Below are 24283 nucleotides of genomic sequence, written 5' to 3' on the forward strand. Positions count from 1 at the left end.
TCCGTCGTCATCATGATGCCGACATAGAATGGCGATTATGCCGCCGTTGTCATGACGTAGCATTGTGTGCCGATCGAGGAGACTGCGTATGCCGCATATAGCGAAAAAATAGAAATCCCAGAAAGGCCACTACAGATTTTAAATTAAGGTGTCTACAGCAATATGATGTTTCACGACATTGCTTGAAAGCTGATCGCATTAACGTTGACAGTCATCGCAAAATATATTGTTCCGGAGTTTCTTTAACACGAAAGCGTTTTATGTCGGCTTTCACGAATGACTTCCTGCAACGAATGTAACGGATGTGACGTGCCGCCATCCAGGTGCGGTGAAGCGAATTAGTGCACCATGACAATAACGTTCGTTCTGTTCTATCCTTTCCTTCTGCCTCCCCCTTCTTGTTCCCCAGACGCCTAATAATTCATCTCGTTTTCATCTCTTTCCACCACCTCACGTTACCTTTGCATGTTTCTTGTCATCTACACTGCTTAAGGCAACCATGGCGGGGTTTCCCCATGCTAGCTGGCTCAAGCTGGATGCTTCATTTACATTATTCACCTCGTCCCCTTGCCGTTCTTCGTTCTTTTGTGGTTCTTTTCTTCATTCTAGCCTCAGTTATTTTACTGCATTTACTTACTTTGTATTTCTGTCACTTTCTTTTCTATGCCAAAGCATTTTCTGCAGCATTACAACTACAGTTACATCGGACTGGCCACCTCCTGCTCTGCTCACATCTCTGCACGGGTAGCGTTGTACCTGCAAAATGGCCGCCCGCGGATCATTGCGCATCCCTTCCGAAAAAATATAGACCACCTACTACTCATGTAGCAAGTCGGGAGACTACGCTCTGGCTTTTTCTCTTTCCTGTGATACATCATACAGCTTTATGCGGCTGTCACCTGTCCGGCTAGCCTCCGATTTTTTTAATCATTAAATGGTTTTCCTCTAACTTTTCTTGCTTGCCTGCGCGACCCCTTTTTCTTTGTTTTTATTGATTTTATGCCTGCTTTACCTATTTTATGGAGCAGGCTTTCCCCTTTTATTTTTTTCCCTCTCTTTGCGGGCACAAAAGTGACACTAACGAGCGCCCACACAGAGCGCTTCGGTAGTCAAAGCGCAGTGGAGACTCCAACGCGGTGTAGCCACAGAATAATGAACCCAGTGTAAGCGGCTTCGTGCCTTTGTAAACTAGTCATTTCCAACGATGTACTGTGTAATAAATAATAACATAAACGTTATTAATACTATCCGAAGGTAAGATTCGAACCCAGGACCTTAGAACAGAAGCCCGACATTTAAATCATTACGCCGCGGACGCATGCGAAGACACGCGGAATAGAACTCCCTTATCAATTTCTCGCGAGCAAGTCAGCACGTTGAGACACGTACCTGGCGCATTTCAACGCCGCGCGCGAAGCACATACGCAACACGGTCGCCGTGCCGCAGATTGTGCGCCTTTCGCTGCAGTGTACCGTGAGTTCATGAAGCAAACAGGCAACAGCTTCTATGAAGACACGTTTCACTTTCGTGTTCTACCAATTCCTATGAAAGAGGGATCAACCAAATTTCTTTTATTGTCAATCCTTCTGTTTTCAGCGAATAAACGGAGAAGTTCTTGGCGGCCAGCAGGTCTAGCCTTGCTAGATATACCGACAATTTTTTCGTCGAAGCGCCTCCGTATACGAAAGCTTGTCCCTGTTCTGAAGCACAGCTCGGGACGAGCTAACAAGTCAATGCGCACAGCGAGATGGAACGGGACACAAGCCCGCTGCCTATGAAACATCCAAAGCACCATGCCGCACCGGGCCGCCCACTCCCCAACACAACGGCCTGAGACGAATCTGTCAATTGGTCCCACTCATTGGCTATGTCTTCATCTCCTAAAAACTACAGCAGACCAAACCACGGTTACTTGACTTTATTAAGCTGAATTCCACAGTGCATCGAATGCCTTAAAGCTTGAACTTTCAGTGTCGGAGTTGTGTGATGCAAATACCGCAGTTGTACATAATAGTTTTGTGCATTGTTTGGCCTCTGCCGGCGATGCTAGTACGAAAGCAGGTCCAGTCAACATTTAAATCCTCTCAAGGGCGAGGTAGCTATGCTGCTCCTCTGCAATGGCACAGCGTCACAAGTTCTGCGAACAGTCCTTGGTCAGTCGATGATGCACACGTATACGAGCAAAAACTAGCGCTCCTATTTCAAAGAGCCCATAAATCAGAAGTATACGAGTACCAACGTGCTGACCAGTTCAATAATTTCTGCAAGTGTTGGACTAAAGAGCAAATTCTCGCATACAAATTCCGTACAAAACAAACTAAGCATTGTGGCATATAGCGCAAAAGTTCAAATAACGGGCTAGTGGAAGTCACACGCTTCTGCAAATGACCACGCGATAAAAAAACAGCATAAGATAACTAGTAAAGTTATTGCAATTATAACTGCAAGTACACAAATGGCAGCCAATCCATGGCTTCTCTCATCAATCACTCCATAAAAGCTGAGAAGTAGGGCCGGAGTTTGTGGCACTCTTCTCTACGCAGGTCCGGTGCCCATGTCGCCGTAGGGTGCGTTAGCGACATTATGTCCATATCAATGCCTCCTTCCTTCGTTGAGCCCATTGGCGGAGCGAGCCATCTGCATTCAAAGAAAACTAAATTGAGACGAGGGTACTAACAAATTTTATTTCATTCAATCATATCCAATTTTGATGTTACGTACACGAAATATGCAGAAAACATTCTCAAACACACCCTTTGGGATTTGGGATGTATCAGCGACCTGTGAGAGACAGGCGATTGCGAACATGTACAGCTTTTATCAAAAGTATACAGCCTACTCTGCGACTTCCCCATTTACGTTTATGCCGTTAGAATGTGTGGTAATAGTCTCGTAGTGCTAGCGCTCCAGACCTCATAGATAGCGGGTACGAGAGCTATATTTAATCCTCATAGTGTTGCAACCTAGCGTAAAAAAATCTCCCGTAAACAGCCTGTATTTCGCATGGCGGTCCCAGGCAACGTAGATCATAAACTTTTGGCAAACAAAGTACGTCGAGAATCCGTTTCTTCGATGCTGCATTGGCTTTTTTGGTTATGAAGTAAATAATCGACTGTATACTCACTGTTCCTGTGATGCAAGACGTCTGTCTGGGCCAGTATTGTTCCAATCTGTCTAATGTGGTAACTAAAGGAAAATCGCACTCGGAGCAATCAGATCTAAGGCGGTGTTTTCCGATGGAGCGACTGAAGCGATCGCCTCACTCTACCGGGAGGCTCAAATGAGTGCATAATAAAGAACCCCAGGTGGTCAGAATTATATTGGAGCCTTCCACTACGGCGTGCCTCATAATCATAACTGGTTTTAGCACGTAAAACCCCAGAAAAAAAGAAGAACAAGTGAGAATGAGTTCACTGTGGATTCACGCACTACTGCAGCTGTCTTCGTTAAGTTCCGAATTGTTTCCTGCTGGGATCTAGCACTTTCTGTTTATATAATTCTGTCTTGTGTTATTTCGTGCATTTGTGACAGAAGCTTCTTAAAACTGTCCTAAGTAAAATAAGAATTGCAGCGCAGATCATCTCTTGCACAGTAGTCACTAAAGCTTTCAGCGCATAATTTCATCTTCCAGGTCACTAGGCAACATTGGGCGATCCACGCAGCAGAAAGCTTTGAATTTCTCTAAATCTACGGTTATCGCTATTTATATTTTTTATCGATATTGACATTTTATCGAAGATTTAGAAATAGCACGTTACGCTCTAGAAGGATGCGACTAAAGGTATACGCTCGCACAGCCTCGCAAAACATTTGCATTCTGAATTCAATTGCGCAATTACACCAATTACTAATTCCACACGTCCCAAAAGTAGAGACGAATTTCTAACGAGGAAATTGCAAATGGCTTTAGGAAACGTTCAATTCGTATTTAAATTCCAACCTGTTTCGCAATCACTTTTTTTTTCGCATCAGGAAATAAAGGACATATAAATACGACAAAAGAAAAAAAAACACGTGAGCAGCCCTTCAACCGGGATAGCATTGTCTTTAACGCGTCATGCATGAGCGAACAGCGCTTTTATATTGAAGCGCGCCCCTAACGCATTCAACTCTCTCTGGAAAAAGCCGAAAGCTGTTTTCGGCGTTTTGCATTCCGCGGGTAAATGGAGTATAGTACACGGCGACATCCGTCTAATTTTTCTCTCCTCTCCCTTTATGAGGTACGCCAACTTTTACATTCACCGCGCGAGACAACCTACTTTATTCCAAACTACCCTCTCCTGCTGCAATAATGCGATTCGCCCTGCCTAGACCATTGCCGCACATTGCATGGGTGTGATGTGCTAGAAGTGCGTTTAGATACGCCACTCGTCATCATTCATGTATACGCCACTACTGTCTGTTACGACGATTGGGAAATTAACAGCAACACACGCAAAGAGCCCCGCCCCTGGCGCCCCCCCCCCCCCCCGTCCCCATCCCGTCCACTCACCCAGTCTTGAAGAAATGCGCCCAACGCCCGATCACACGTTGGCTCAGCGCCTGCTCCTCCTAGAGACGACGTGTCCAGCACCAGAGGGGACCCGAAAAGCAGCCGTGCGGCGTAGTCCCTAGGCGGTTGGATGCACGGTCCGCTTACGTTCTTGCAATGCAGCACGTAGCCATGCACGGTGTTGCCCGAGGCGCGCAGGCGTTCAGCGTAGAAGCGCACCGGACACACGGCCAGCAGGTCGGACAACAGCTGCTCGACCCAGTTGGTGTTCGCATCGCCCTGTTCATACACCGCAGCGCGGAGCATGCACCGCAAAGCACACATTCATTATAGTTTCTGCGCATAAGGCATAGAACATTTAGCGTCACATTTAGCGCCACTATTATACTGTCCCTGTTAACAACACAAACGTGCAGTACACGAAAACCAATACAGATATTGGAGGAGTAGATATTTGGATGGTTCCATACATTTGGTGAGCTTAATGTGCCTGTCTGACAGGTATGTAGGTAACGCAAAAAAGTGTTTGGATAAAATAAATAGCTCTTTGAATCTTCGCCCTCCAGGGGACTTAATTACCATATTGAGTTTAGCGGCTCGATCGGTGCAGACAGTACACGGGCTTTACGGGCCCCCAGCTGTTTCCTTCGATCAGACTCGGTTGCAGATGTTAGCACGCTATGTAGCTTCGTGTCAGCGTCAAACGCCACTGTTACTTCACGTTTGGGTGCTCATTAATTTTAAACCATGGCTTGTGACCGCTCAGCTTTTTCATCATAAGCTTGCGCGATAATTTAGACCCAGTTCATTTTTTTAAGAAGCCACGTGCATGCTTGTAGAATGCGTTTTAATTCCTCATTTGCTCCGCGTAGCATTTTGAGCAGATATTATTTTCAGGAAATGACCACGCCTGTATAACCATGAGGCTCACGGGCGCTACAGTACCACAACAACGAAGCGTCGTATGAGTCATTATTTCAGTGGTTCAGTAAACACGGTAGTACCGATCTCGTAAGCTACTGAATCGGTCAGCTGCAGCCTTTGGGTCCCAATTCGCACACGCTTTTGCTCGTAAGTGCTCTTTGCCATTGAAGGCCATTTATAAATACATATCCTGTGTCAAGATTCAGATTGGATGAAATTTTCTATATAAGCCATTGTAACGTAAGAACGTTTTGTGAGTATGGACGTTTGTTCGTATACATTGGGTATCAGCTAACATCAACGAGTTGGAAGCAATCGCTGTTCAAAAGTCAATTTTCTCCATAACATACAAAATATTATGCTCGGCTGGAGTGAAACGATACCCGCCGAGGTGCTGGGTCCTCACCATGTTCCGTGTACTGGGTCTTCAAGTGGTCGAAATTTCCGGCGTCCCCCACTATGAGGTGACCCATGATTACATCGCGGTTCTGTCACTTTAACCCCATAAGTTATTTAAAATATTTAGGTAACACAATACGGACTAGCTTTCCGAACCAATATTATACTGCTGAGGCCTTCTTTGATCAGGATTCTCGTTAACTCTCGCTTTCGTGCAAACTTTCATGGGTGCTAAACCGTGCTGGAAAAACGGTGTGCTCCAAATTTGTCTAATTTTCATAGACGTAAGAATACTGGCTAAAGAGCCGCCTATAGTAAAGACAGCTTGAAAAAAGCCGGCAGATCCCATGCCCTGTGGGAATCGATGTTATGCGTAGCAGAGGGCGGATAGCCTACCAAGTTAACCAAACGACCATGAGAGTACGAAGACGTAGGCGGCTCTTATATGGCCTACACGACACGCATGACATGACATTCATGTCATGAGTCCTCAGGAGTTAATATTTTTCGCTAAGTCATTGTCATTTTGCTGAGGCATGCTCATCACTATGACTTCTACCAGCCTCCTGTAGTGTTTCCTGTACTTAGTACCTACGTCCGAACCCATTTCAGTGGCTTTTGAGTGTTAATATTTTTTCGCTGAGTAATTGTCATTTTTGCTGAGTCATTCTCATCACTATGATTTCTACCATCGTCCTTTAGTGTTCCCTTCACTTAGTGCCCACGTCCGAACCCGTTCCAGTGGTTTTTGAGTGTAAATATTTTTCGCTGAGTTATTGTCCTTTTGCTGAGGCATGCTCATGACTATGACGTCTACCAGCCTCCTTCCTGTAGTGTTTCCTTTACTTAGTACCTACGTCCGAACCCATTTCAGTGGCTTTTGAGTGTTAATATTTATTCGCTGAGTCATTGTCATTTTTGCTGGGTCATGCGCATGGCTATGATTTCTACCATCGTCCTTTAGTGTTCCCTTCACTTAGTGCCCACGTCCGAACCCATTCCAGTGGTTTTTTAGTATTAATGTTTTTTCACTGAGTCTTTGTCATTTTACTGAGTCATGCTCATGACTATGACTTATACCAGCATCCTGTAGTGTTTCCTTGACTTAGTACCCACGTCCGAACCCATTTCAGTGGTTTTTGAGTGCTATACTTTTTTCGCTGAGTCATTGTCGTTTTGCTGAGGCATGCTCATGACTATTACTTCTACCAGCCTCCTGTAGTGTTTCCTTTACTTAGTACCTACGTCCGAACCCATTTCAGTGGCTTTTGAGTGTTAATATTTATTTGCTGAGTCATTATCATTTTTGCTGAGTCATACTCATCTACCATCGTCCATCGTCTACCATCGTCCTTTAGTCTTCCTTTCACTTAGTGCCCACGTCCGAACCCGTTCCAGTGGTTTTTGAGTGTTAATATTTTTCACTGAGTCATTGTCATTTTACTGAGTCATGCTCATGACTATGACTTCTACCAGCCTCCTTCCTGTAGTGTTTCCTTTACTTAGTACCTACGTCCGAACCCATTTCAGTGGCTTTTGAGTGTTAATACTTATTTGCTGAGTCATTGTCATTTTTGCTGGGTCATGCGCATGACTATGACTTCTACCAGCCTCCTTCCTGTAGTGTTTCCTTTACTTAGTACCTACGTCCGAACCCATTTCAGTGGCTTTTGAGTGTTAATACTTATTCGCTGAGTCATTGTCATTTTTGCTGGGTCGTGCGCATGACTATGATTTCTACCATCGTCCGTTAGTGTTCCCTGCACTTAGTGCCCACGTCCAAACCCATTCCAGTGGTTTTTGAGTGTCAAATCTTTTTTCACTGAGTCATTGTCATTTTACTGAGTCATGCTCATGACTATGACTTCTACCAGCATCCTGTAGTGTTTCCTTGACTTAGTACCCACGTCCGAACCCATTTCAGTGGCTTTTGAGTGTTAATAATTATTCGCTGAGTAATTGTCATTTTTGCTGGGTCATGCGCATGGCTATGATTTCTACCATCGTCCTTTAGTGTTCCCTTCACTTAGTGCCCACGTCCGAACCCATTCCAGTGGTTTTTTAGTATTAATGTTTTTTCACTGAGTCATTGTCATTTTACTGAGTCATGCTCATGACTATGACTTATACCAGCATCCTGTAGTGTTTCCTTGACTTAGTACCCACGTCCGAACCCATTTCAGTGGTTTTTGAGTGCTATACTTTTTTCGCTGAGTCATTGTCGATTTGCTGAGGCATGCTCATGACTATTACTTCTACCAGCCTCCTGTAGTGTTTCCTTTACTTAGTACCTACGTCCGAACCCATTTCAGTGGCTTTTGAGTGTTAATATTTATTTGCTGAGTCATTATCATTTTTGCTGAGTCATACTCATCTACCATGGTCCATCGTCTACCATCGTCCTTTAGTCTTCCCTTCACTTAGTGCCCACGTCCGAACCCGCTCCAGTAGTTTTTGAGTGTTAATATTTTTCACTGAGTCATTGTCATTTTACTGAGTCATGCTCATGACTATGACTTCTACCAGCCTCCTTCCTGTAGTGTTTCCTTTACTTAGTACCTACGTCCGAACCCATTTCAGTGGCTTTTGAGTGTTAATACTTATTTGCTGAGTCATTGTCATTTTTGCTGGGTCATGCGCATGACTATGACTTCTACCAGCCTCCTTCCTGTAGTGTTTCCTTTACTTAGTACCTACGTCCGAACCCATTTCAGTGGCTTTTGAGTGTTAATACTTATTCGCTGAGTCATTGTCATTTTTGCTGGGTCATGCGCATGACTATGATTTCTACCATCGTCCGTTAGTGTTCCCTGCACTTAGTGCCCACGTCCAAACCCATTCCAGTGGTTTTTGAGTGTTAATCTTTTTTCACTGAGTCATTGTCATTTTACTGAGTCATGCTCATGACTATGACTTCTACCAGCATCCTGTAGTGTTTTCTTGACTTAGTACCCACGTCCGAACCCATTTCAGTGGTTTTTGAGTGTTATTTTTTTTTTCGCTGAGTCATTGTCATTTATGCTGAGTCATGCTGATGACGACGATTTCTAGCAGCATCCTTGTGTTTTTTCTTCACTTAGTGCCCACGTCCCAACCGAATCCAGTGGTTTTTGAGTGTTAATCTTTTTTTCCTGAGTCATTGTCAGTTTTGCTCAGTCATGGTCATGACTATGACTTCTACTAGCGTCCTTTAGTGTTTCCTTCACTTAGTACCCACATCTTAACCCATTTCAGTGGTTTTTGAGTGTTAATGTTTCTTGCTGGGTCATTGTCATGACCTGCATGACACGCATGTCAGGACAGTTATGTCATGACCTATCACTTATGTTCGTCATACACTCCTGTCATACTATGAAAATCTTGGTAGATACCAATTTAACGAAATTACCATGACAGCACGAAGTGGTAGGCGGCTAGATAGATAGATATCAAAGTAGCTAACAAATGTTGGCCAAGAATTGCCTCGCATTTAAAACGATATATGCGGGGTGTTTTCATTTTATAGTTAACAGAGTTTTAAAAGATCACCTGTGAGATGTTGCAGAATTCTACTTCTTGAACTAGAGGCAGACATTATTTGCATAAGGTATGGAAGTGAATATTTGACTAATAAGAATTTTTTGCTAATTAACTTTTGAACTAATTACCTGACGCCACATATTGCAATTTATTAATTCTATCCGATGAATTTTATAGTCTATTCACTTGCAATGAATTTTGAGGTTGACACCAGTTTCGAGATATGCGTTCCCAAAGTTTGCGACGAAGTGCATTGGTGTTCCAGTTACTTTGAAGCTTCAGTGTATAAAAATGCGCTTTGTTAAAAAAGTAAGTGTAAGCAGTTTGACTGCACTTATTTCAAAACTGGTGCTAGTTTAACAATTCGTTCCGAGTAACCGTGACTTGCAAAATCAATTCCTTCTATTCGTGTACTCCAATATGTGGGCTTAAGTAATTAGTAAAAGAGTTAATTAGTGAAATTTTTCTGTTATACAATTATGCGTATTGATTTCCAGTGTAACGAATGTATACTTTTTCGAGTATTCCAGCTCAATAACTATCATCATCATCATCATCAGCCTATATTTTATGTCCACTGCAGGACGAAGGCCTCTCCCTGCAATCTCCAATTACCCCTGTCTTGCGCTATAGCGCATTTGCGCCTGCAAATTTCCTAACTTCATCATCTATATTCATGACCAATAACTATATTCGGTACTAAATTCCACAGGCGATTTTAATGCATCTGTTAACGACAACCTAACATACCCGGTATATTTTCGATTCACGCCATTTGCAGAAGAGTTTACAAAGTTCCAAAAACAATATGTGTCCCGCAAAACATGTTTCCAGTTGCAGAAACACGACCTAAATAAACTGGGCTCCTTCCAAAAACACTTCGCCTGTGTGCGGCATCGCGCGAGAGTGTGAACCTGTACACATAAAGTTTACCTTCTTGTCTTTTGACATTCATTGGCGTGTGTTACGTACCGCCACATGTAATCTGGTGCAATGTAACAGTAACGACATAATTGTTACATGCTCATCATCTGCTTGGTAAACTACTCCTTACTGATGACTTCGTTGATATACGTTCTCTGTTTGCTTGTGTAAGTGCGTACACACGAGCATGTACGTGTGTACATGCTTGTGTGTGTGTTTTTGTGTGTGCTTGCGTGTTTCTCTGTGATGTTTTCTCACAAATGCACGATCACTCCATTGAATTTTAGGTCTGTTTATATCAATAGGCTCGATAATGTCTGCCAGCTACCGGCACCCCTGTAACTGTTCTAAGCCCGATTGCACACGTATAGCTATGGTTTTGCTAGTCATTCAAGCTAATATAGTGGGCACACCAACCAGGACGCAAAGACGCATTCGTGTGGACGCAATACCAGTACAGTGACCCAAAAAAAAGCGAAATTTATGTCCTGAAACGCCCTTGCATTGCCATTTCAACGCCTCCATTTGGAAATCGTTGCCCGAGTGACCTCGAGGAGTAATTTTGTGTGTACGGCTGGATTAAACCCAGAAATATTGTCGTTCTGGTAAAACAGTCAAGCATAAAACTCTATGGTGACAGCCCATCATTGTGAGCGCTATCCTGAATGCGCACTCGTAACAAAAGTTGGAAAAGCAGCGGATCAGATAAAGTTGTGCTCTGTATATAAATTATAAGAGTGAAAAAGAGCTGCAGTGCAGAAGCATCGGGACGTATACCGATTCCCGTGCACGCGTATACAGTCGGTGAGCAGCTCCTTGTGATATGCTAATGTACCGGAACTGGAGTGTCTATTCACGTATATGGACAGAGTGAATGCACTCCGGCAGCGCGATCTGTGCTCGTTTCTCGTGTTTATCGGCGTCGTCCGTGTGCGCTCGATTCATTCCGCTGACAGTTGCGTCAGTTGCATTACCAGTATCCTTACATTAACGACGCGAGAGCCTTCCACCGTGAAGTAACGGATCTGAATAGAATAATAACAAGGCAGAACTTCACAAGAAATTGGAAGCCTGAAGTGATCAACGGCGGGCAAACATGCAAGATCGCTGGAGCCACAGTTTCGACAATGGGAGTGTGATGTGTTTTGTTGTCACCGATCTCGGAGGCGGGCGGGTGTTAGACGAGATGGAGAAGGAAGACGGATGGAGACACAGCAAACAGATTTTTTAATAACACGCACACTCAAAACCAAAACTAAAAATCAAGCACACTACGGGAAGAAAGACTAATCAAGATACAAACTAATGTACAAAGCCTACTATACAAAACGTTCTACTTGGCGCCTATGCGCGTCCGTGACGGCTAACTCTTCCGAGTCAGGCAACCCTGTCTTATTTCTGCGACGCTACAAATAAGAGTCACCTTGCTGCGTTCGTCGTTGCACGTTTGTCCGAGTCCGAAGCTCGTCGGCCCTTTTCTTCTAGCAGTAGGTGTACTCGTTGATGCTTTTGCCTTGCCGTCGGCGCGTCGTCTCTTTATCGGTAGGGAGCTCGCCGGTGCTTCATCGGTGCTGCGCTCGTCGGCTCGTCCGCAATGGCGGTCGCCGTAGCTTAGGCCTACCTGCCTAGGCCTAGCGTCGGGACGCGTTCCAACTCCTTCAAGAGTGCTGACGTGGCGTCCCGAGGAGAATCAATCGTGCCGGTCTGCCGCAGAAGGGGGAGCCTCTCTGGGGTGCCTGGTCCTGCCGTGAGAAGCTGCAGCTCGTCCAGGAGCCTCGCCCGAACTTGCCGAGGTCGACGGCCACGCCTTGGACGGCCAACGTCACGGACTCGGCCAGACCCCCAAGTCTCCCGTCGCCAGTGCGGTGCTGGCGATGCGACCTTCCTGGCCCGGAACCACGTCGATAATCCTCAGACAGCGCCGTTCATCCCTCGATTACGGCTCGGCTCACGCGCCTCGAGAGCTCGTGCCGTTCCGAACGCTCCGCTCACATCGTCTTTTTCTTCTTTTATGGCGCCGCCGGCGTCTTACTCATGACATGGCTCCCCTTTTTAAGAGTTTTTTCTGAAAAAACTGCTTTCTGTCCGTCTTCTTTCTTGGTGGCGAACTTGACTCTTGTGACTTGGGTGCCTTTCTGTGCTTCGTCGGCGCTTACCGATTATCACCACACTTCACTGCACTGTCGCACACATTTCACTGTTTGCACTGTTCACAACACTCATGAGTTCATTGTTCGCGCCACTTCAAATATGTACATTTGTTTTGTCCGCGTTATGTTCTCACTGTTTAGTCAATCCATTGCCCCATTCATGTAATCTGCCCCCACGTTCTGTCGTCCCTTAATGTACTATATGTGGAAAGTAAGGCTCCCTCTCATCATATCTGTTATACGTCGGCTTAGCTTTATATACACGGGCTCCTCTGTTAAACACTGCATCTCGCTCCGCCCAACTTCTATTTGCTCGGGTAGGTCTGAAAATCCTTCCTCGACCATGTTTCTCTGCCTGGGGCCTGCCCACTGTTTGTATCGTATCTCGTGTATCCTCCTTGGGCTCGACTCGTCCCGTTCCCAACTTGTGCCCCACAAATTCCCTAGCCTTGTAGCCTATCTCACACTTGGTTGGCTCTATCGTCAATCCTATGTCCTTGTCATGGGCAATCGCCAAACAAACACCAGTCTTCTCCTCGTTTTTCCCCTTAGCCATCGTCTTTTGGCATACGTCACATGCTTTTACATATCGTTTCACGTCACTCTGCACTCCCAGCCAAAAGAACTCTTCCGTTATCCTTTCTAGCGTGCTTTTGATTCCCTGGTGACCTGCCATTACACTATCGTGTCCAATCTTTAGCACTATATCCCTCAGCTCCTTTGGGACCATCAACTGTAATACTTCCCTACCCGAACTAAATATACATCTCCGGTACAATAAATTATTCTTCTTTATAAACTCCGCTACTGTCCGACTCCTTTTCCTTTGCACCCGTTCTCCTATCTTCTGTTCACACTTTCTTATCGACTCATCCTTGTTCTGCAATTCTCGAAACTCTGCTACCGTTATATTTAACCCCTTCACGGCCGTAACCTGCAATGCTGGCAAAGGTTTGATGCCCTTGCTACTTGCTCGTGTTTGTACTACAGCGGCTACGTCTGTGTCTTGCATTTCCACCTTTTGCGCTTCTGAGCATTCCTTCTCTTCTACGTCCTTCTCGGTCCTCTTCCAATTTGGGTCGGGGTCATCTGCTTTCCTCGCTCCCGGTACATTTCCCACAATCAAATCATAGAGGGGATCGTCTACACATCTAGCTGTGACTAGTCCTGTATAGAAGGGTGTCGATATTTGGATCTGTGCCTCTGGCAGATACTTGACTGACCTGTCTACCAAGATCACTGGTTTAAAGTATCCGGTCATGCTTTCATGCGGCACTAAACTTTTCCTCACTATAATGGTATTTGCTCCTGTGTCTCTCAACACTGTAACTTGGTGCCCTTCTACCTCGCCTTCCACTACAGGCATGTTCTGTCCTCTCTGTCCATCCTCTCTTGTGCTCATAATGCATGCAGTCTGATCCATGTAACTAGTCCTGCATTCATCTGCTCTGTGACCTTTCTTATGGCACAACTGACAAACTACCGGTGCTTCGTGACGATTATCTCTCACTCGACAGTTCATCGCTACATGACCCAACCGATTACATAGGAAACACCTCTGCGGTCCCCTTGGTCTGTTCATTTGTCCTTGATTCTTCACCTCTTCTACCGCTGCTGCGTGCGTATCTTTATCACTCTTTCCCAAATTCTTCAACCCTTGTGCTTCTACAAACTGTTCGGCTTGTTCGGCCATCTGCTTTACTGTTTGCAACTTTCTTTCTTTGAGAAATATTGCCAGACTGTTACTGCACCTGGCCAGAAATTGTTCACCTACGACTTTGTCACGAACTGCGTCATACGTTTTGTCAGTCTCTGAAAGCTCTATCCACCTTTCAAAGTAGTTAGTTAGTCGGCACGCAAACTGTTTGCCTGTCTCCGAGTCTTCTGGCTTGCATGAGCGAAACTTCTCTCGAAACCCTTCTGCCGTCAACCTGAATCTCTGTAATAAAGTATTCTTCACCTTGTCGTAGTCTAGTGATTCTTCAGCTGACATACGCCCATATATACTCAACGCTTCACCCACCAAACATAGGCTTAAGGCGTTAGCCCACTCGCTCTTCTCCCAGCCTTGCCCGATGGCTATTCTCTCGAACCGATGCAAATATGCATCCAAGTCATCTCTTCGCTCGTCAAAAGGAGCCATTAATTTTCTAGGGCAAATTCTCTTTGGTCTGGAAGCAGCTGAGTCGGATGACGCCGATCCGGGTGAACTTGTGCCTTCGCGAGAACCCGCGCCCATCTCCGCTAGTCTTATCTTGAGTTCTAGAATTTCCTTTTCGCTTTTGTGCTGTTGTTCACGCTCTACGCGTGCTCGTTCATGCTCCTTCTCTTTCTCTTGTCGAGTGTACTCGAAGAATGTCATCGCCTCATCCTTAGACATATTCAAATCCTTTGCTATTGCCGCCAAACGCTCCCACTCCATCTTTGCTACTGCCGAGTATCGGTGACTGGGCTAAGATAGAATCCGGGAACGGATCCTGGCAGGCTCGCCAATTGTGATGTGTTTTGTTGTCACCGATCTCGGAGGCGGGCGGGTGTTAGACGAGATGGAGAAGGAAGACGGATGGAGACACAGCAAACAGATTTTTTAATAACACGCACACTCAAAACCAAAACTAAAAATCAAGCACACTACGGGAAGAAAGACTAATCAAGATACAAACTAATGTACAAAGCCTACTATACAAAACGTTCTACTTGGCGCCTATGCGCGTCCGTGACGGCTAACTCTTCCGAGTCAGGCAACCCTGTCTTATTTCTGCGACGCTACAAATAAGAGTCACCTTGCTGCGTTCGTCGTTGCACGTTTGTCCGAGTCCGAAGCTCGTCGGCCCTTTTCTTCCAGCAGTAGGTGTACTCGTTGATGCTTTTGCCTTGCCGTCGGCGCGTCGTCTCTTTATCGGTAGGGAGCTCGCCGGTGCTTCATCGGTGCTGCGCTCGTCGGCTCGTCCGCAATGGCGGTCGCCGTAGCTTAGGCCTACCTGCCTAGGCCTAGCGTCGGGACGTGTTCCAACTCCTTCAAGAGTGCTGACGTGGCGTCCCGAGGAGAATCAATCGTGCCGGTCTGCCGCAGAAGGGGGAACCTCTCTGGGGTGCCTGGTCCTGCCGTGAGAAGCTGCAGCTCGTCCAGGAGCCTCGCCCGAACTTGCCGAGGTCGACGGCCACGCCTTGGACGGCCAACGTCACGGACTCGGCCAGACCCCCAAGTCTCCCGTCGCCAGTGCGGTGCTGGCGATGCGACCTTCCTGGCCCGGAACCACGTCGATAATCCTCAGACAGCGCCGTTCATCCCTCGATTACGGCTCGGCTCACGCGCCTCGAGAGCTCGTGCCGTTCCGAACGCTCCGCTCACATCGTCTTTTTCTTCTTTTATGGCGCCGCCGGCGTCTTACTCATGACAGGGAGGTGTCTACTTCCGGAGCCGCCGTGTCGAGCCACCTTAGCGACGACTCCGTACGAGTAACAGAAACCAATCTCAAAGGCTATTGTTTTTGCTGCACCAACTGTAAGCGAGTTCCCGAGCCGGAAACCCATCATGGTCACCATCTTTTCAACATCACATAATTGTAGCCAAGAGAAAACACCTTGTCGAAGCGTTGGCTCCAGCGTCGTTCTTTCTTTGGACCACTGTTATTTCTCAATGAATATTTTATGGGAGTGAATATCGCTTTCAAGCAGATAAAACAATTATAGAATCATTCTTGCGCTCGCAACTGTGCTAGTCAACCTAAGTGAGCAATCTCTCCAAAGTCATGTTTCCTATCGAATCTGGTAATAAAAAGTGAACCAGTCTCCATCAGACCGCAGCTGCAGCCGGACCCAACCCACGAAGTTGGCTTGATTGAAGCCACTCCAAAGTAATTCAGGATTTGATATAGGAGGCGCGCACTTAGATTGGTACATGCCACTAACGCTGTTTCCGACGCACGCTCCTATGACCTGCAAGTGAAGATCTCCACACGGCTCGCGAGACATTCCACTTTACTTGCCTGTCCGAACTTTCGGCAAGTGCATAAATAGGCGAGTGTCAACTTTACAGGGACAACACGCTCGTCGACACTTTCGATACGACTTGCCATGAAAAGATCCAATTGCGCGTCGTGTTTATGAATAGCGCTGAAGCTGAAGACCTTCCCTAAATTATTAGCCTTTAGTAACCTTTACGAACCTGAGTCCTTGCGAATGATAAGCTTTGTGAATTTCGTTCAGTTTCCTTCCATTTCATCTCAGTGCCTCGTAATGAAAAATTCCTTTTACGATAATCTGAACTACCAAGTATAGATAGCGGGCTTGAGAGGGGGGTGCATCTGATAGGAGCTACCACTGTGTTCCAAAGTGGCAGACAAACTCTGCACAGCTCACCTCAGGATAGTGCTCCAGGATGGCCGTGGTTTCAGCGGACGAGAAGCGAAGCACCGCGAGGATGGAACGCACAACCTCGCGCAGGTCTCGCTCCTCGCCCAGGCGGAAGAAGCGTTGGAAGAAGTGCATCAAGTCTGGCCCCTCGTACTCTGAGAATCCCAGCAGAACCGTCACGTTGCGAGGCACCTGCGAGTGCAGTGTTTTACTGGCTATTTATCTCCATAAAGCCCAAACACCATTACGTACCAAAGGAAACGAAAGGAACTCGTGCGCATTCATTTCTGGCCACCGAGAGTAGATTTGTGCAGACAAAAAGCAATAATTTACTCGCCGGCCCTGCGAAAGTGGTTGTCCAGCGAAGCTGGTGCAATACCGTTATACACCTGCTGACAGTTGTATAAAATGTCATATTATTTCAGAGCAATGGCAGTGATAATCGCTTTGAGGTCGTTGTGGTTCCTCGGGAACCCTAATTCTGTGTGGCCTACCCACAGCATTGCTGCAACGGGAGTGTGTACCCGGGAGCTGCAATCGGGATGGTTCAGTCAGCTTGGGAATTATGGGAAGTACATGGATTTGCCTAAACTTCGTCCTTCTGGCTTCAAACGGCTTAGTGACTTTGTAAACTCGTCATTTTCTACAAAGTAGTGTTTAATAAATAAGTAAACATTGTTAAAAATGTTCGACTACAGGACCCGAACATAGGACCTCTAGTACAGAGGCCCATATTGAAACCACTACGCCGCGGACGCCTGCGTCGAGAGGCGGCATAGAACGCCCTTATGAATTTCTCGTGGGATAGTCATCAAATGTGTGGTTCGGATGCTTGTCTTGCGGTTGTGTTTTATTGAAACGAATGGTGTTCTATATGTTGTATGCGTGATTCCAAGCAGTGTACCCACTTTTCGCTTCAATTTTCTGAGTGCTGGAAGCCTGGTTCACCTTCGCCGCGGGTCGGCCCGGCATCACACGGCCCCCAGGATATGCCTCCATTTTTGCTAACGGACGCGGACCCGAAAAATGCCGACTAACTAGAGCACTGTAACAAAATTTTATGAATCATAAATAACCTATTATATCAATACAATGTTGATGATTCGGTTGTTCAAGCTATCAAAACTTAAACTTCACTTCAATTTGTCAAAAAGGCTAGTGTGCATTTTGCACAGTCCTGTGTGGTAACGTTGGCACCCGACTGAGGTCTTCTATTCATGGTGCCGAACATAAAGAAATACCGCTTCGGTTAGCGTTCGGATTCAACGCACTCCAGATTCGTTCTGGTTTAGTTCTGGTTCGCAGAAATAAAATTGGTGTAATGGTTCGCAACACTGAAATGGTTTGCGAACCGCTTCAGAACAGCAAACTACAGGTTGCACAGTGCTGTTGAGTTGTCCGCATGGCGTATGCGCAGGTTTTTTCAGGAGGAGGAATGAATGGGCTTCCTGGCCCACAGCCGCAGTAGAAATTTATAGGGGCGTTTGAATAGTGCAAATTTTTCATTCAATTGGATAAAATATACCAGAAAATGACAATCGCATGCAGAATCAAATATGGAATGTACTCACAATTTGTAAAAAAATGTGAAACAAAGAGCTTCGTGGAGTCTGTTCGGCATTAAAGGGCTTGCTTACATCATTTGGTACACGTGCACCAAATGTAATACCATACGACCACATTTCGTGCACGATGACATTGAAAGGTTGTGAAAAAGAGGAAGGGCACGTGCCAAATCTATTTAGTGGTGCTCTTTGATATAGCTAACAGGCACTACGAAAGCACGATAGCACAGCTCATTCTTTTTAAGTGATCGAAACACGTTGAGATGGGTTGAGTATCCGATATCTGTGTCTAAATCGGTAGAGCGAATGCAGAGGCTGCCTAACAGGAGACGGGCTGGTAAAGTTTGTGCGTAAGTTACTTCCTCCTTGTGTTTGCTACGGAATTAGATCGTTTGCGCAACAGCGGTCTGGCGAAACCAGCATTATTTGGACAACTGTCGATTTCCGTCAACCTTTTTTCCCTGTACACTGCAAGAACTGTTGTACTCCCCTATAGTATTGGAATGAAACTAAAAGAATGGTCCATGTGGATGCAACGTAGATCCGGGTGTTGAGATGCCGACAACGCGAACAGCGGTCGTGCAGTTGCATGCTGGATTTTTTGTACACCTTTTGTACGTTTTACGTTGTCGGAAAGAGCTCACATTCACATTGTATTACATAAATTACAACTCAAAACTTCTAGTCTATAGCGAAGAATGAAGCTAACAATTCACATCTCGCTCACTTGTCTGTTTTTTTTTTAATGTAAGAGCAGGTGGGGACATTGATGCTTCTGAACAATGACCAAGTATAGTTTGTGTTAAATAGAGCGACGTTCTTTCCTACACAACTGCACGTGGCGCAGAGTGTTGCGCTGACTAAGCGTGGACCAAAAAGTCCAAAGCACGCACATTATACCCAGGAATGTTTTGAGCATTGTTATCTGCTTGGAAGCACCAAACGTACTTGAATCATGGACGAAACAAAACGCGAATTTCCCATGCCATTAAGCGCCGTGTTTCTGCGCACTGTGATGTTGAAGGCATTCGAATTAGTGACCATAATGTTATCCTTACAAGAAGCTGTACTAATGAATTCATTCGTTTTCCCTTTTCCAGAACAACATCATTTTTTCATCCGTGTATCTTGGTATGTTCATTTTACGGCTTGTCAGTAATAGTAGATAGCTGACTTATAAAAGCTTAATTGGCAGCTTCAACAAAAACGGTTATTCTCTGCAGCCCCTGAATCGATATTTCGGCCGAGGGACAGAAATAACATGACTGAGTTCAGAAGTGTAAGCGTCTCTGCTTAGATCTGTCCCCATTGTCGCACACGTGAATGGTAAATCGCAGGGGACTCGTAACAATCTGCTTTCGTGGGATGTGAAGACTCGAAACCTACATATTTCGAAGAATCGCTTATATACTGAGCACCCATATTCACTTTTGGGCACCCTTTATGCTTGAACCATTCCGTGCTGAACCGGCAACTGTTATCAATTTTTTGTTTGTTAAAGTTTGGTTCCGGTTAAGGCACGTTCTATAACTATTGGTTCGGTCTCGCATTCAGTTTTGGATAAAATTCCGCGTCGGGTACGGTTCGAACCTTTCGTGCTATCCCTCTATACCTATGAAGTCTTTCTGCTATCCCTTTACACCTATGAAGTCTTCCTCTATGAAATCTGCATCTTCCAAATGCCGCGTCGTCCATAGTGACACTCATGAAGCGTACCGGGCTAACCTTGAGCTCTTTCCACAACGTGGTCGGCCACATCACGGGCAGCACGGGAAAGAACTGGGGCAGCTCTCGCGGATCTCCACGCTGCCTTCGCAGGAGTTCCTCCACTGGAAGCCGGCGCAGGCAGGTCAGCAAGCTCGACTTATTCTGCTCTGCCTCCTCGCACAGATGTCGCACCGACGCGTTCGCGTACTCGCTGTAGTCGCTCTCCCGGCCTCGGTTCGGCACCGGATACCTGCGCGAAGTTCGTAAGCAATGGTGGCTTCCTCTATAGTAAATAGCAATAAGATACCGAACTCTCGTGGATGTCGTTGGACGTGATCGTGACGTATCAGTCGGTGCAAGAAAATAAACGGCAAACCGGATAACGTTTTAACTAATCAAAATGCCCTTAATATACATTTTTCATAGCAATTCTAAATCTTAGCAGCATTTTCAGAAACTAGTACTTGCCAAAGATTCCGCTTATACCGACTTTGCGGCTGTCGTCCCACTTGCACCGATAGTTTAGGATGATTAGGAACTTGGTTGGAGTAAACGGCGGAGCTGGTGATCGATCTAGCTTCTTCCAGGTTTTACTAGTCTTGGCGTGTTTAGCAGCAGCGGCTTCTGCGTGATACACCGGATTAGCACGCAATCGCCGCATTCGTTCTCAGCTGGCGGCATGACGAGCTTCTAGCTGAGCAGCTTCTCCTTCGGGAGTCTTGTATTTCTTTGGTCGTCCCACGTTACATTTACTCAGTGCGAAGTCTACGAGTGTAGGGTGTGTCGCCGTCGTGGCGACATGATCTTTATAATCAGTGTGACGCCATGGCCAAGTTTCACAAAGTGTTGTCATGACTAAACAAATCAAGAATTGCGTCGCGAAGCAATGACATGGCTGGGCGAAGCTGGGTAAGTGATTGCAAGGCGACCGCATTGACAGAGCGGGTCTGCTGGAACGCGGTGTCGACATTGGAACGTAGTGTCGGTGTTGCAAGCTGCGCTACGCAACGCGCAGTGACGCCATCGCTGGCGCGGCAGCGAAGGAGCGTTGCAGGAGCTAGGAGACGCGAGGCGCACCTTCGACTCTGTGCCGTCGCTTGGCTAAGGCTTCCTCGGCTCTCTGTGCAGGATCAACTCGACGCCGGCGACTGTATTCTTGTTTGGCCAAACGGCATAATTCCCGGAAAGCAACCTCTTAAGAACTCGGGCTGTGTGGTTCTTCCTCGGTTTCCCCATGGCTGCTACTATATACCGCCCGCACACTAGCAACCCCGCCTTCACACCTGCTACACGGAACGTTTATGGCAACCGGAGCAGACGCGCTGCGCGCAGTGTCTAGGCGCGGAGTCTCGCGAAGCTATCGCACAGCTGGTAAGGGGTTGCTAGGCAAGGCAGTGACGTCATATCTCGGCGAGGTTTTGCGGCTCGCGGCACAAATTACGGCCGGCTTGAACAGCTCCGCTGTGAAAAGTGAATCAGATCTGCAAGACAGCACTGATACACTACACATATTTCACCCTACTACCTTCTTATCATTATCTTTCGCAGAAACGATAAAGACAGCCCTACGAAATACCCAGCAATGATACCGGCTCAGGCACAGCTAAGTTATACAGTGTACGCGAGTCGCAATATCAGGACGAAGACACCACACCTGGTCATTGGGCTCTCGCTCATGAAAGCAACCTTCAGGATGGGAGCGACGTCACTCAGACCCTGGCCCAACATCAGGTGGTAAGCGAGAGCAGAGGCGCCGGACCCATGGCCGACGACCACAAGGTCGGACTTGTTGCCACCAAAGGCGTCCACATTTTTCGCCGTCCAGCGAAGTACCTCGGCCTGGTCCAGCAGGCCGGCATTGATGGGCACGTCGTCGTTCCCAGTCAGGCTAAGGAATCCAAGCACGCCCAGCCGCCAGTTGGGAACTACGACGACAACGTCACCTAAGGCGGCCAGGGCACGGCCGTCGTATTGAGGGTCGTTGTTGCTGCCCGTCTGCGGGCCAGAACACCAAACATTTTATTTTAAGCCAGTGAAGGCATACTATATTCCATGTGATTCTTAACCAATCTAGCAGAGAGAGATTTAGTTTGTTATTTTTTATTGTCCAGACAAAGAAATGTCCTAACTTGTTGTTTTCACAAGTAACTCATCAGCATTTAAACAGGGCAAATTTTGTAACTGTGGCGCAGTTTCTTGAGCATTAATAAATATAAGAGCGTACTGCGAAAGTCGTGACCATGAAGATAAGCTAATATATATCCATTTAAAGTGCAGCATGACAAAACAAAATGGAATTCGGATACTGATTTACGTGTTTCCTTTACAATGCGATCTCAACTGGCACTACCGTACGACTCAATGACAATGCCTATTTCCATACTTATATTTTTTGTTTACTTTGTACAGATACATACCTCTAAAGGGGGCCAGATTATAGTCAAGTATACCAGTACTTAGTGCCAGAGTCATCTGTCACTAGTCATTGCAATCTTTTTGGATGGTAGAATGGCGTGGCTGCGGTGCCTGTTTTGGACTCGACATCCTTACTGAACACATAGAGAATCTGAGGCTATATGAAATAGAACTGGAGAGCGGCGCTATGCGTCCAAGGACGGGTGCGAAACTCCTTCCTGGGTGTGTTTCTTCAATATATTCTCACTGCAATGGCTTTAGAAGTATAGCTATATGCCCAAAATAAAAGACAAATGCTTCCGAAGAAGTAACTAAGGTGTCCTTTGTGAGAGCAAAGGACACCTTAGGTACATGTTTGTGTTTCTAGTGGAATGCAAGCGCCAATGGAGGGCGGATGCTGCTAACCGCGACGCCGAGCTAACTCGAGATATGGAACGCATGCGACAACAGCGAGCCGACGAGGCGGCGTTGCGGGCACAGCCACGTCAACGTGGCAATGGTGGGAACGCGTTCGCTGGGGCCAACGCCCGCTTTCGGCGGGAGTTTCTCGAGTGGCTAATTGTCTTCGGCTGCGACGAAACGTAGACGTTGAAATCGCGAAGTGGAACGCAAGCGTCAATGGCGGGCGGATGCTGCTAACCACGACGCCGAGCTAACTCGAGATATGCAACGTAGGCGACAACGGCGAGCCGAGGATCCGGTGTTGCGGGCAGAGCAGCCTGCAGGTACAACGCAGAGAACGACATCACTAACGGCACTGCCAATGGCGCGCGCGCTTGCGTCCGACGTAGAGAACGACGTACCTGACGGCGCAGCCAATGGAGATGTAATTCGTAGGTTGTCACCGACTATAGACGACTTATGAGCGAAAAGCTTTGTAATTCGGCCTCAGGCTCTTGTACCGCATGGCGCGTTCCATCGGCGACGACCGTAAATTCGAGAAAGGGCTTTCGACTCACTAAAAAATCAAGGCAATGTTCTGCAAAACTAAGTAGGACTGCTCATGGGATTCATGTGGTCGAGCCTTGCCTGGAAAAAGCCGCCGTGAATGAACACGACGACCGTCCTATTGCCGCTGCATGGGCGAGATCCACAGGCCGGAGCCCAGATGTTGAGGTACAGGCAGTCCTCCGATGTGCTCGCATTCATCTCATCTGCAGCAGATGTCAAACAAATTTTAGACACATGCGAGAACATAGGAAAATGTGTAATATTTATCGAGCCTGATATCGGCGATCACGCTTTATAATTAAGCGTGTAGCTCAAGTACAAAGCTATTAAGATATATTTACAAAGCTGGCCCAAACACTACAGGTATGGTGATAAATAAGTGGATGTTTGTCTTCCTCACATTCTTTGATGCAGTCATGCCGACACGGTCTTCATCTACTGCTGTTCCAAATCAATATCATAGCCATATAAAAAAGTAGAGAGGTGTTTTCACTTTAGCAAAAATTGAGGAAGTTCGCTTCAAGGACAGGCACTATAGGTTACTTTCAAGAAGCCCCATAGCTCAGTACCTTATGATATGCTTTATGACAACGTATCCATTCATCCATACTGTATTCATCCTTCGTTAGTCACCTTGGAGACACCATGATTGTTCAGTTAAAACTGCAGTACCAACATCTTTAAAATATCGGCGGACTGCAGTAAAACCGCGAAAGCCACCCAATCCGTGGACCGTTCGCGTCGGCAGTGGGACACGACAGTGCCATAAATCTTGTCTTACACAATTTGCTAGGTGTGCCCGACCCCTACGTTAAAGAATATGTCGAAGCGGAAAGCTGAAAGACGCTTTACGCGGAAGGAAAAGGCGGCCGCTAATGTT

General features: G+C 46.5%; 1 protein-coding gene across 1 annotated transcript in view; it reads right to left on the reverse strand.

The window, feature by feature from the left end:
- LOC119440028 (cholinesterase) overlaps positions 1-24283 on the reverse strand; it is a 32633-nt gene that overhangs the window by 5237 nt on the left and 3113 nt on the right. The window contains exons 2-6 of the mRNA XM_037704974.2: positions 23482-23606; positions 21692-22032; positions 20056-20287; positions 16772-16957; positions 4494-4772 (exon numbers count right to left, since the gene is read on the reverse strand). Of these exons, the coding sequence (XP_037560902.2) occupies positions 4494-4772; positions 16772-16957; positions 20056-20287; positions 21692-22032; positions 23482-23606 (1163 nt within the window). The remainder of the gene's footprint in view (positions 1-4493; positions 4773-16771; positions 16958-20055; positions 20288-21691; positions 22033-23481; positions 23607-24283) is intronic.

This window comes from Dermacentor silvarum, chromosome 2, assembly GCF_013339745.2.
Source record: "Dermacentor silvarum isolate Dsil-2018 chromosome 2, BIME_Dsil_1.4, whole genome shotgun sequence".
Taxonomy (NCBI): Eukaryota; Metazoa; Arthropoda; class Arachnida; order Ixodida; family Ixodidae; genus Dermacentor; species Dermacentor silvarum.